Here is a 13,607-nt window from a genome sequence, read left to right as displayed (position 1 = left end):
TTTAGAAATATAGGAAGTTAACGCACGTACTAAAAGATAGCTCACTACGAAGAACAAATAAGAATACAAGATAGTGATAGGTCTATAGCAGCATATATACCTATGTGCATAAGAAGAAGAAGAAACCTCAAGCCATAGTTAAGAAGACTTACATACTTACAACTGGTAACAACGCACGACGCAAGCACTGACGATGTTAGCACGCAAACTCAAACACACAACTGACTGTGCTCGTCCGGACCGTCTTATAAATACACGCTTAAATTAGCAACTGCAAACCCCGGCCAAACAAGGGAACGCTCCTCTGACCGAAACTAACCACAGATGTGTCGATTTAGACTTGTACATTCCTATGCACATTGCTATGTACACGGTCAGTCTATACGAGCAACCGATCGCCCCATCCCTTACAAGGAAGTTCACGATCGCTCGTGTGTAAACGAGTATCTCTATTGTGTCGACGCCTCCTCCGGGGAGCGCCTTGTTTCGCGGTCGTGTGCTAAATGTGTACACAACAACCCTCTTACTCGTGTACAAGCACTCCTGCATCCTCGCAGACCGTGCTTCGCACATTCGCTTAAACTCGTTGCTCGTGGCTATAGTTAGTCATTACAAGAATCAATCTGCGGTTCCGATAATCTAACCGGAGTTTATAAAATGATTAACTGATTTAACTAATGTAAACCTCGTGTCTACAATATATTTCATATTAAAATAGTTTTTTTTACAATTTCTTATGTATTTTATTGTTTTCAATGTAAATTGCAATTAAAATAGTATGTTTTCACTTGTAGGCAGGATTTGGGTTTTAAAGATTTGTTAATGGGATGAGTCATGAAACCCCTTAAGGGTAACTTACCAACACCATACTCTTTTTTTTTGGGGGGGGGGGTTCAACTACATATTTTACTATTTTTGTTTTGCTCTATAATCTGAATGAAACCGCTTTGAATAAAATTCATCTGCATTTGTAAGTCACTCGCTGTGTAAAAGTCTCCTTTGTTGTTTTTCTTTTCTTTTAAACAAAACATTATATAAAATGCAAATAGGAAAATCAAAACTTCCTCATTAATCTAAAGCATAGGTATAAATTTGAACAAATATTTCATGGAAGCCCTTATTGCTCTTGGAAAATGATTGCTTCAGAACTCATAAAGATACTTTATTGTGATTTCTCTACTTACTTAGCAACTAATATCCTTCTTCAAAGTCAGCATAGTCTTCTAGCACATCATCATCTTCATCCAGGTCCTCACGTTCGATATTTACTTCATTGGCACCAGAAGTTTGCAGTTCTGTATTTGTGCACTTACGGCATGAGCATAGTTCTGTGCATGGGATGCCCAAAGACACACAGCAGTCGTTGCCTGCCTCCCCTTCTCTGCACTTTGACTTCTTGCAGGAACAAGAGGAAAGTTCAAGGATGCTTTCTTGAGCTGACTGCATCTGCATCCAGTCAATTATCAAGGCAGGTGCTTCACTGCCTTCCAGCTTCCATCCATGTGCAACAGGGGACGGAACATCTGGGTGTTGTACCAAGCTGTGTTTGTTAATTGCTGCTTGGTAGTTAGCCCTTTGAATATGCTTCACTAAGGCATCTCGATTTGGCGGCATAACGTTCTCTGCTGTGGTCGCCATGGAGAACATTGCATATCTAGCATCGTTCACACTTGAATATTTCCATTGACCATAGAGCTTGCAGACAGTCTTAGAGGTCTGACACCATTCCATCTGTTACTGTGAATGATTCTCCTAATGCCTGGAATACTGCACATGATGTAGGATTGTCCATCAGCAGTTTGATGAATTTTGTCTTCCCTTTGCCGTAGAATGAACTAACCGAGTCGCATCCACTGAAGCAATGAACTCCGATAAGTGACCTGGTTATGTCCTCCTTCAAATGCTCTGCAATTGCTTGAAGATGAATGGTGCGAATATTTTCATCTTTCCCTGTGTGAAAGTAGAGCTGGGTGCTACCAAGAGTTGAGGTCAGTGCAATACCAATGACAAAAACGTCTGTGTCAGGACTCTTGATAATTATGCTGTTGCCTCCATTCTTAGAAATGAAGCTGGCATGCAAGAACATCCTAGTATCAGCCTCTTCATGTGAACAGTGCAGCTCTTCGATATCATTCACATGAACCACACCATCTTGCGGAATGAGTGCATGACAGACTTCTCCATGTGCCACTGTTACTGTCACACCCTTCAGTCTCCCAAAACTGCACTTTCTCCACATCTCAAAGAGAAATTTAACTAGCTCCTCTTTGTTATAGCTGTTAGATAAGAACTTCTTCCATTGCTTTGGGATTGGCTGGTCTGGCTTACTGATCTTGATCTTCTGGGAACCACTTGCTGCTCTCCGCTTGCGCTCTGCATTCTTAATGCTGACAAGTGGATAACGGTCTGTTACAAAGTGCACTGCAGTTGAACCATGGCTGCATGCTAGATTCACCAATTGCATGAGAATCTTATCAGCGAGTTGACCCATGTTCTGCGGCATGTATTTTGGACTTATTTGTTGCAGCATGGCCATCCCATCCACAATCCAAACGCTCTCCCTTGGAGTTTCGACCTTGGGTGATGATTCAGGGGCTGACTCAAGGTAATGAAGTAGCTTTGCCTTGTTGGTTTTAACAAGGCATCCATCATGTGTAGAGATAGCCAATGGAAGAGGTCCCAAACAATGAGTCAGCATGTTCTTCACATCGACTTTGCGGGTTCTACCTATGATGACAAGCCTTGCAAGAAGTTCCCGGTCACTTTTTGAAGTGACTTCTTTACCCTTCACCTTTGTCACTGCTTTCTTGCCTGCATCAGTGAATGTCTTCAGCTTCATCTTTTTCAATGGTGCATTGAGGTCCACATCACCTCCTTGCAATCTATCTCGACAAGATGAAATAAATGCATCATTCCCTTTCTGGTAAGCAGTCTTCAAATCCTCGCATATATCCGGGGATGCAATGATGCCTGAAGACAAGTGAATAATATCTCCAGGGTCTGCCTCGGGGTCAGTGTCAAACGGGTTAGTCATGACTGCAATTGTGTCCATGATATTTTGAACATCTGTGGCATCTCTTTTTATACGCCCATCTGTCAAGTCTGTCCGAGTTGCTACGTTGTGTCGCTTTCCTGCCATCTCCTCACATTGCCTTGTGATGGCTGCTCTTTCGTGGTGAGCTCTGATCCACCGATTACCAGCTCCTTTATTGACAGTGAAGCCCTTCATACCGCCTCTGGTCTTCGAGTCTCTGTTGGCAGTTTGTTCAATCGTCATGTCGCATGCTACTCTAGCAAAGCCATGTAATGGGCATCTTGTCTCTGAACTGCAAAGTTTCCTTTCTGCAGTTCATTGTATATGAGTGGGTGGGTTGTCACAAGGCTCTTCATTTCCAACCAATAGACTGGAAGATACCTGGCATAATTTGTTCTATCGTAGGCAAACATCCAAGGTAACACAGAACGAACAGCTGCCAGGTGAAGTTCCCAGTTACCCTCTCGTGATGCTCTTGTGAATTGCAGCACATTTTCCACCACATCAAGATACGAACTCCAGAATGCGAATGTAGCATTGCTCTTATTCTGACTCGCTATGAATTTGCCATATGCTGCCATCAAAGCCTGGAATACTGGACTTTCAACAATATTCTGATACTCCTCAGTCGGGTAGGAAGCATGGAGACCATTCACTACTTCACAATACTCATGTGCCACCTCGTCTGTAACGTTGCTGAGGAAGCTCTGCCAGCGTAATCGATGTAGTGCTTCGGCTATAAGTTTGTGACAACGTATACTGCGATTGTAATGATGACCAGTTAACACACCGTTCACGGATCCTGATGCCAGAACCTCAGATTCTATTAGCATATCTAGAAGCCCTGCATCCCCAAACCTTTTACCAATGCATGCCAAAGCAGTCATTGCTGTGTGAAAAGCTCCTAGGCGAATCACAATGCGGTCCTTGTAGACTGGTGTTTGCCATCTTATGGCTTGAGCTTTAGCATAAATGGCTTGGTCCACCACCACCACAACTGAGGGCAGCTCAAGCTGATCAGCTAGTGCTATACATCGATCGAGGATTGTGTTCACAGTATTAAGCTCGGTAGGGCTAGCATCAATGACAGGCAGATAACATATTACAGCTTTCGGTGGAATGTCACTTGCCAACATTTGGTTGAATCCGGTCCAAGAAGGTAACAACCGATCAGTACATGTCTTTGTGATGTAGTAAGCATCATCTTTCTGCTTATTCAGGCTCATGGCTGTTGCTGAATGCTTCAGCTCTAACGGTATGGAGTCAGAAAATACTCCAGGTGAAGCCTTTTTAGTACCACCAAAAGGAACCAGACTCTGTTCAGGGGCTGGTAGAGAACGTTGTTTTGTCTTCTTTACACTTACAGTTGACGATGGTGGCTCTGTTGTGGCTAGTAGCCGCGGCTCTTCATGTTGAATGGCAATACCGTTCGTGTTGTGCGTTGTTCCCTTGCCCGACACAGTCTCCTCCCCAAAGTCATTATTATCCCATACGAGGGTTGCGAATATGCCAGGTCGTAGACACGACGGGAGTGTATTACTTCCTCTGCGCATTTCCTGCTGAACCAATGCAGTATCGTGCTCCAACACATATGAGTGTGATGCACTATGGCCCAAACCATTCAGTACGCCTATCAGCTGTGCAGAGCCAGTTAAGTGTCTGACTGCCATAGCCAGGCATGCCTGCTTTGGCATTGGCTTTTTTCCCTTGGAAGCCAGGTACACAACATCTTGCAATATGCTGAGAATCCGGCGACGCTCCTCATCACTGACTTCCACATAATCATCTACTTGTGGATCATCAGATGCACCAACCATCCATGTGAAGAAATTGAAGAGCTTTGCAGGTATAATTTCTCTGGCAGTATCTACAGTCAAATGAGAAGATGTTGGTGGCCAAGGCAGTGTGTTTGATGGGATGTCATCAATAGCAGATCGTAAATCATATGCTGATGCATACAGATCTCTCAAGCTTACTGGTTGCTGGGTATTGCAAGATTTTCCCTTTTTATTGTGCTTTCTTCCTTTTAGCGCATCACCAGCTTCCCTTGGTTGGCACTCGCTATCTGTAACATCAGTATCAGTTCCTGTATCTGTGTCAGTGTCAACTTGGACAGCTTCTTCAACCAGATCTTCTGCAGCAAGGCTATCTACATACACAAGTTCACTTTCATATTGCCTGCTTGGCATTAGAAAGCACACCTGAGGGTATTTTTTTTTAAGCCTGCTTCAAGTTCCATGTCTTGTACCTTGTTGCATCTTTGTTCTCAATGTCACTCACAGTTTTGACAAATAACTTCTTTAATTTGGTCAAGCGGAGGATCTCTTTGTCCCTGATCAGCTTGCTATCTATTATCTGTGTACAAAATGCGTCAAAACTCGCTGCATACAGTTCTACTTTTTCTCCCTGTGGTAGTGGTCTCGTCAAGAACCGTGTGTATGATCTGTGGCATCTGGCATGATAACACAGCTCAATGGCTACACAATCCTGGTTTTCAATGTGGGTCAACAAATGGTGGTCTTGCTTGAGCTTGGCTGCCTCGAGTAATTTACCACCGTTCAATAGTTTACACCGAGTCAAACTTTCTGGGTGTCTCTTCCGGTTGTAGTCTGTTGTGTACTGTGTGCCACGACAGATAATGCACACTTTGGGTAGGATATGAGAACTGCGGGATGTTGATGAAGGACACAATGCAGAACTAGACCTCAGTATTTTTTTCCCCTTTGTAGCAGGCTCTGTGGTTTGTAGGCAGTGGGACTCGGGGATTGCACTTTTACCGGCAGCTAAACCAAAAAAATAGAGCAAACAGTAGAAAGTTTGCCTATCTACTCCCTTTATTTTGAATTAATCCTAGATATTACAAAAACAAATGGATTTGATTTGAATTTATTTTCTGTATTTTTCCATTTACAAGTTTAACAAAATAGTACAAATGAATAAGTAAGTATAAACATAATTCAAATTATGTGAAACAAGTATAACATGTCATTACATAATTTAAATTATAAATAAATAGAACAAAACCGTACAACATACTTGCGAATTTTGTTATGTAACATGTATAAATTAATTCTAAATGTATAAATGACTCATAGATTGAAGGAAATAAAAAATATATTTATGCTTCTCCCCTACTATACTGGTGCCATTACCGCCACAAGGTATTGCCGCCGTCACGTGCATATTGATTTTGTTATATTTCATGTCAATATCAAACCATTTTTATTTATGGTAATGATAGTATTACAATGATAACATTAAACGAGACTACTAGCTTTTATTTACAGCTTTATCCAGTGTTAGGTCGGATTGTAACTGTAGTTTCTCTGAAAGTTCCTTATCAACAATTCCGATCACTAACCTGTCTCTGATTTGTTCAGATTTATTGTCGAAGTCACAATGTTCTGCAATCTCGTATAAGTTGCGCACGAATACTTCTATCGATTCACCTTGGCCTTGACATCGTAGGTGAAATCTAGCCCGTTCATGTATGACGTTCTTTTTCGGAATAAAATACTCGTCGTATTTCTTCAAGACTTTATCATAGTCTGCGGCGTCACCTTCACTGTCAAATCGGAATGAGTTCAAAATGTGTTCCGCCTCGCTCCCCATGGCGTAGATCAGGGAACTTATCTGCACTTCGGCGTCCTCCTCGCCAAGCTTCGTAGCCACCCTGTAGCGCGAAAATCGCTGCTTCCCTTCTGGCCACTCGGCTGGCTTTAGAAAGTTGAACTTTTCCGGCGGATTAAACTTCGGAGCCATTCTGTTACTGCGCCTGTTCTAGACTACGATCTTCCGTCTCTCAGATAGCTGATTCTAGATCCCACTTCTGACACCATGTTTCGTATTCATCACGAATAAGACGAGACGTGAATCAACTACATCTTTATTGACTAACTGTATATCCAAAGCCCGCCATGTCATGCCGCGACGTCACGTGACATACATAACGCGGGAAACCGGGGACCAATGATTAATGTTTATCCAAAACAGTGTTTTCGCAGGCGCGTTTTGCCACTCTCAGCCAAGTCGTGTGCTAATGGTAATATCGCCTAGAAACAAATAATAACATGAATAAATGGATCAGAATAAAATTGATTATAGTTATCTGTATTAACTAATAGACTGTCGCTATTTTCTCGGTACTGGTAGGGGGTCATTTTTTATTATTCTTCCGCCAGTGGCAGTTCACTTATCTAATTTCGTCTTAGTTGCCTGTGTTGTTCTTACATCACTCTTTCAAAGCTCTGTTAAGTTTGAATTGTTAATTAATTTGAGCTAATTAAACTAGCTATTCCCGTTTTTGGTATAGAATATCACTACTGGGAGAGTCGCAATATATAACGTAAATTTAATTGAAATGTGTAAGCAAAACGGTATGAATTCTAGTTTGTTTGCTATATTTTGTCAAAAATATATGTTGTTGGCATCACCTTATTAATCAATATGATGTGAATAAAACCTAGTCGCTGACTGAATCCACTGGGAACTCGGCTTCACATGAATGACAAGAAAATATAGCACGAACCTTATAACAGAGCTGCCACGTTGTCTGCTAAGGGCGCGCAACAGTCAACATGCACGCCACCTGTAGCTTGTATACATTATTTATTTACATTTTTCGAATTTAAGTTTGATACTAGATAAGGCATTATTTTAGATAGTTTTCCAGTACTAATATTTACAAACGCATTTGATTAATAAAATGTTTATATGAATAATTGTTTCATATTAATAATGATATTTAAAAAGTCTAGAGATAACGGAATAGATGCCCTATACCTAATAAGTTTTGATCGGGTAGATAGCACTCAAATACTACCATTGTTGGTTGTAATGAATAAGACGATAAAGAAGAAGAAAAATAAAAGTAAGGAAAAGAAGAAGAAGGAGGTACCCATCTTTGTTCTTTAGTCCGCGAAGCTGTATGCGGATGCTGTATGCAGAAGCTGTCTTCAGCTTAATGCAGAAGCTGTATGCGGATGCTGTATGCAGAAGCTGTCTTCAGCTTAATTTAGGCAGGATTTGTTACATACATGTAGCAGTTCGGTATTTGTACATAGCTATATGGGTAACAGATATTGATCAATATAAATAGTAAGCTTGATGTTTTATTGTATCCTCTGCGCCGGAAGTCGGCGGGGATACTATGGTTTCATGTCTGTCCAGCCGCTCGCCGTCGCCGCCGCAGACACTTTCCCTTCCGCTCTATAACTCGACCCTTAATTGACCTAGCACGACCAAACTTTGTCTACTTACACATCTTGTGGAGAAGGTGTGTTGCATACCAAAACCAGGTCACTGCAACCATTATTTGACCTTGACTTTGAAATTGATCATATTTCCCTTCCGGTCTATAACTCGGGGCCCCTAATTGACCTCTTTACCTACCTTCTACATTCTTATGGAGATATTTCATTCATACTAGATCGCGGGTGATACATGTAGTTGGTGACAACTGTCATTTCTAGTTTAATTATACTAATTTAATACTATTCTGATTAGATACATCTAGTTTAACGTAGATTACCTTTACAAATGTAAGCAACACAACGTTATAAACACCGCCACCTTTCAATACAGGGGGCCGTTTCACGAAGCGCTCGTTAAGTTAGTGATGTGTTAAAGAGGCGTTTTAGGATAGCCTCGCTAAGTTTCCACGTTTCACAAACGTCTCGCTAACTCAACGACGTTGCTATTAAGGACAGGTTAGGGCCAGTACTTAGGCTATCGTATATCAAGCAACGCGAGATTTCGCGCGTGTTTTCATTGTTTTGGCAAGCAGTATAAAGCTGCGTATTGTTTTGGCAAGCAGTGTAGTGTTAAAGCGAAAAACAGCTGAGAAGGTAACTTCTCTGTGTCTACGAGAATACTGTGAAGGCCTGTGAAGGCATGCTGTGCCGGGGTAAGTGTGGCTAAGAAGCTTCTTATTGTGGTAGCAGATTTTGAGGAGATGAAATGCTTAATTGCACCTTACATGTGCTTCGGCTGTTCGGCTGTACTGTTTGGTATGTAATTACTGTATCCCATGGCGCCAATACTGACCAATTCTGTATCAAAGTAAACGTAAATCTGAACCTTCAGAATTTATGTTACATTTTTGTTCAGTCAATACGTCATTTGTTGTAGTTCTAGTTGCAGGAAATATTACAACATTGCTTTAGTTTAATTATTTCTCAGGTACTTAGCATTTAAAAATACTTTTAACCTATTATTTTTAGTTTGCATGCTGTTGTACCTACATTTATTAAAACTAAATGACGCGAGAGATTAGCGTAGCAACTCACAGTGAGCTGGGTTGCCATTAGACTTGTAACATGTTTCTATATATAGACTATCTAGTAGCAAGATGTAGATATAGGGTACCAGTCTATGCCGCCAACAACATAGTTACAGCTGAATTTCAAGGACCGTCTAACAACGCACAGGCTTAAGTTTCGTGAAACACTTTAACGAGAGACGTTTAGGACAGCGTTAGGCACTCGTGCAAGTATTCTAAGGATATCCTTAAAATGGTTTTTTTACGATAGCTTCGTGAAACGGGCCCCAGGTTGCTACCTACGCTAGTGATATCGTGCTCTCCTCTCCATAACGGGTGTTAAGTAAAATTTCAAGTAAATTTTAAGTTCTTTCAAATGTGTATATAGCGTAGTGGCGCGATCTATCGGACGGCATATGTGCTAGTCTGACGTTGGTATGGGCCGTATACCGGTCATGTATAATCACGGGGAATTTGCCCAGCAACAGAGCTCGGCTTGCTGGTAGGCGTGCGTGACGAGACACGTGTCGGTGATTGGCAGTCGCCGTGGGTGTGTCTCGACGGAAAACGTTTAAACTCCGTTTTTGGCAGCAAACAAAGCGCGCCGAGTAGCGAAAAATTTTGTACGAGAATTTCTAGGAAATGTCTAGCTACCTGGGTAGTCAAACCCATCGTGCAATGGCCAGAACTGCTCAACTCAGTGATTATACGGTTTTGGCTTTTATAGTGGACCCGGTGATTGCGTAAGAATCGGTGCAGCGTAGTTGTGTTAGTGTGCTGCTACGCGGCGTTTTTCGCGCTTCGCACGGATTTCGGGCTGCCAATTGTCTAGCTCCCGACACAAAAACAACAATTCTTACAACACGGTTGCGATGCTGTGCGATACTCTGCACACGCACCCGCACACTCTCGCCTAGCATACCAGCACGAAAATACACCGAGAGAGAGAAGAGAGGAGAACGTTACACAAGTATCTTCATACACCTCAGCATAAAGCTTCACATCTGAATATTATGTGTGATGCCTCTTAGATACTCCCGGATTGCGCGGTTTGTGTAATCGGCCACGATGGTGACAAGGCGTTCAGTGAGGGCTTTGGTATTTGCCTCGTTGTGGTGGTGGTGGTTGGCCTGCAAGGATCTGTGTGATCACTACTTCATTCAGTGGCTGTTCCCGTTGCAACACCTCCATGAATTTCCAAATGCTGGAATGGTATGCACTCACGTTTGCCTGCATGCGACGGTGCCATCCCTCCACGTTGTTTGTACGGGGTAGTCCACCTTTAACTCTGCTGCGTACGTTCCACATATCATGGGAAAATGGTGGTGCACGATGGCCGTGACGTTGCTGTCGCCCGATGTACGTATCCTCGAAGTAATTAACTACTGGTTGTGCCTCCTCAGGCATCGTATCAGCCAGCACCTCGAAGGATTCTACAACATCGTCAAGTGGAACAAAAGCAATGGCTGCCAGCATGCGGATATTTATACTGAGATCAGCGTTGGCCTGATACTCTCCCTGTAGACCAAAACTCTGCACTTTGCGGTATATAGCCTGTGAGAGTTGGTAGAAACAGCCTTGTATGGTTGCATCAGGGAAGACTTCTGTGAGTGCATTTCTGGATGCTGCCTCGTAGTTGATCATTATAGATCGCAGGGAAAGTTCGGGCCTTAATCTACGTAGTTATCGTAAAAGTCACAGATATCTGGGCTGGCTCTTGTAGAAGGTAAGAGAGCATAGATGCAAGTAACCACATGGTTGTTGATCAGAGCATGGATGGTAAACAGCAGCAGCTTGGCGATAGTGACGAATACAGCGACGAATGTTACGAATAGCTTGAAGTTTTACAGCCCCGAGTCCCGAGTCCCTGAGTGACGACTTGCTCAGCGCTTTTCCCAGTGTCTATTGCACGACGTTTAATGTTCTGGCGAACTTTCATCTCTTCCGAACGTCCAACATTAGGAGCATGGGTATGTTCATTGAAACGTCCAACAACTCGGTCACCATCAACTCTAACTCTGGCTCTACATTGTTTGCTATTACGCCTCATCTCACACTCAAAGGATTTGACTCCATCAGCCAGTGTTTGTTTCGTATTCATCACGAATAAGACGAGACGTGAATCAACTACATCTTTATTGACTAACTGTATATCCAAAGCCTGCCGTGTCATGCCCCGACGTCACGTGACATACATAACGCGGGAAACCGGGGACCAATGATTAATGTTTATCCCAAACATCCCCCTTTCTTTCAAGTAACAAATTGAAATATATTGAATTATAATACAAATATAATTGTTAAAGTACTTCTACTTGAATAGACTAATTCCAACTGATACCAAAATAGTATTCCAGTTTGTAAACAAAACAATGAACGTAATGTCAATCTCTGACGGTCATTTACATACTATATAACAAAGTATCCACTAAATCATCAATTGTAATCAGTTCAAGTATCCACAAAATCATCAAATCGTCTCGGTTTGACAATAGTACGACCGGAACGCGTCGTCTGCGGATTTCTGCCTCCTGTAGATGGATCTGCATTGTCAGTTGGTCTAAGTAGCGGCAACGCATCCTTAGCAACAAGACTCCTCTTCGGCGATATTCATATTAATTGATGATTCTTTAATTAATCTCAATATTTTTGCTGTCATATATTGTGTCACAGTGTGTGTGTGAAAGTCAGGGTACGGTGGGACAATGCATGGTACGCAGCAACATATCGTATATTACACCGAGGTACTTTCCGATATATCAAACCGTACCCAGGTTACCCTCCGATAGTACTCTGTGGGACATAGACCCTATCAGCACTACTAGGATGAGGCCTCAAGGGGAAAATCAAGCTTGTAATTTTTTACATAAAGGTGGGAGATAAAGATAATAATTAATAATAGCAAATGTTAAGAGAATGTGTACTGTATAATAACGTACGTGACTTAAGTTTAGTCTTACTCTAGCTCTAGTAACTATAGCCCACGCACAGTTGCCGCTGTACGCGGACTAGTATAGTTACTAGTACTACTACTAGAGCTAGTCTTACTCTTACTTTTTTAGTCTACGCGTTCGGCCTGCTGCAGTTAACTTAAGTCAGTGGGTTGTACACCTAGAGTTACATATGTAGCCACGGCCGGGACCCGCAGTGAAAGGGTTAATATGTATGTACCATTAACAGATGCAGCCTCCAGTTTCTGCTTTGCAGCTAATCCCCGCTGTTGCTTTGTAGAATCTGTAAAATACTGGTAGCATTTGCGGTGAAATCCAGCATCTCGTGGCAAGGGCACCGGCACCACGGCATGCGGCCCAGCGGCAGTGCCAGTGGCAGTGACTCCATGAGTATGAATGAAATTTTTCGCAATTTTAGCTTGATTGCCCACTAAATCATTCCAAATTACAACACCCCGTAGAAACGTGGTCCAAGTTAAATCTTTGAAAGGTGTAATTTCACTCTCAGAAACACCAGGGTTGTGACAATAACACAGTATTTTCAATGGCTCCGTGGGCGCAGTCATGTTCGAGTCCTTAGCAACAACATAGTACAAACATAGCGTAGTACGGCTCTTTCGATTGGATTATTTACTTCGCTCTTAGCACATGCGTTGCAACGCGGGACCTAATTGGACAATTCTCCGTCATGTTACTACGCGTTGTCGGTGAATAATAAGCTGAATTTCCTAATTTTCCCACCAAATTACTAAAAACGTCGAGGGCATCAGACGTGGGATAAGTTGAAAATCGGTGTTTCATATTTTTCCCCTTATTTACAAACGATTTTCATGTTCTGCCGGGGAGGGGATCACAAGACTGAACGAACGGACAGGACGGCCTATAGTCTAATATAAATGTAGGAAGAAGGCTTTGCCAGTTGCCATCAGGTCACTGTCAGTGGCATCGTCCTTTCCAAGAACTGAGTCTAGTCCAGCAATATTGGTCTGGTTGAGCACTTTCAGGGCGGACACTTTCCCTTTCCCATTAGGATAGGACACAGTGTCACAGCCTGAGAGTGCGTGCATTCCCAATATTTCCTTGCATTTTATCCCGAGCTTGGTGACAGTGGCATTGATGTCAAGCACGGATCCATCCCACTTTTCCATCTGAACATGGCATGATACTCCATCCTTCCAGCACCAGTACACGAGCAGCACGAATACATCTGCGTCATCACTAAGGATGCGCACAGTCCGAGCTCCCACCGATGCAGCACGAAGCATGTAGCTGATGAGAGATACGTCTGCTTCATCATCAGGGTGATAAACTGATAATTGGAGGTACTGGTCCAGTAGGACCAGTGCCTCTGAGGAAGCACTGG

At 42.6% G+C, this 13,607-nt stretch overlaps 1 protein-coding gene across 2 annotated transcripts in view; it reads right to left on the bottom strand.

The window, feature by feature from the left end:
- The window catches only part of LOC106811314, a 13,885-nt gene extending 350 nt beyond the window's left edge, over positions 1–13,535 (bottom strand). The window contains exon 1 of one of the 2 annotated variants that reach the window (XM_014814889.1): positions 13,137–13,535. In XM_014814889.1, coding sequence (XP_014670375.1) covers positions 13,137–13,509 — 373 coding nt within the window. In that variant the 5' untranslated portion in view covers positions 13,510–13,535. The remainder of the gene's footprint in view (positions 1–13,136) is intronic. The other variant, XM_014814888.1, reaches the window with a different exon arrangement.
- Between the last annotated feature and the right edge of the window lie 72 nt (positions 13,536–13,607).

Source organism: Priapulus caudatus, unplaced genomic scaffold, assembly GCF_000485595.1.
Source record: "Priapulus caudatus unplaced genomic scaffold, Priapulus_caudatus-5.0.1 Scaffold526, whole genome shotgun sequence".
NCBI classification, from domain to species: Eukaryota; Metazoa; Priapulida; class Priapulimorpha; order Priapulimorphida; family Priapulidae; genus Priapulus; species Priapulus caudatus.
This window is presented reverse-complemented; position numbering and strand designations above follow the sequence as displayed.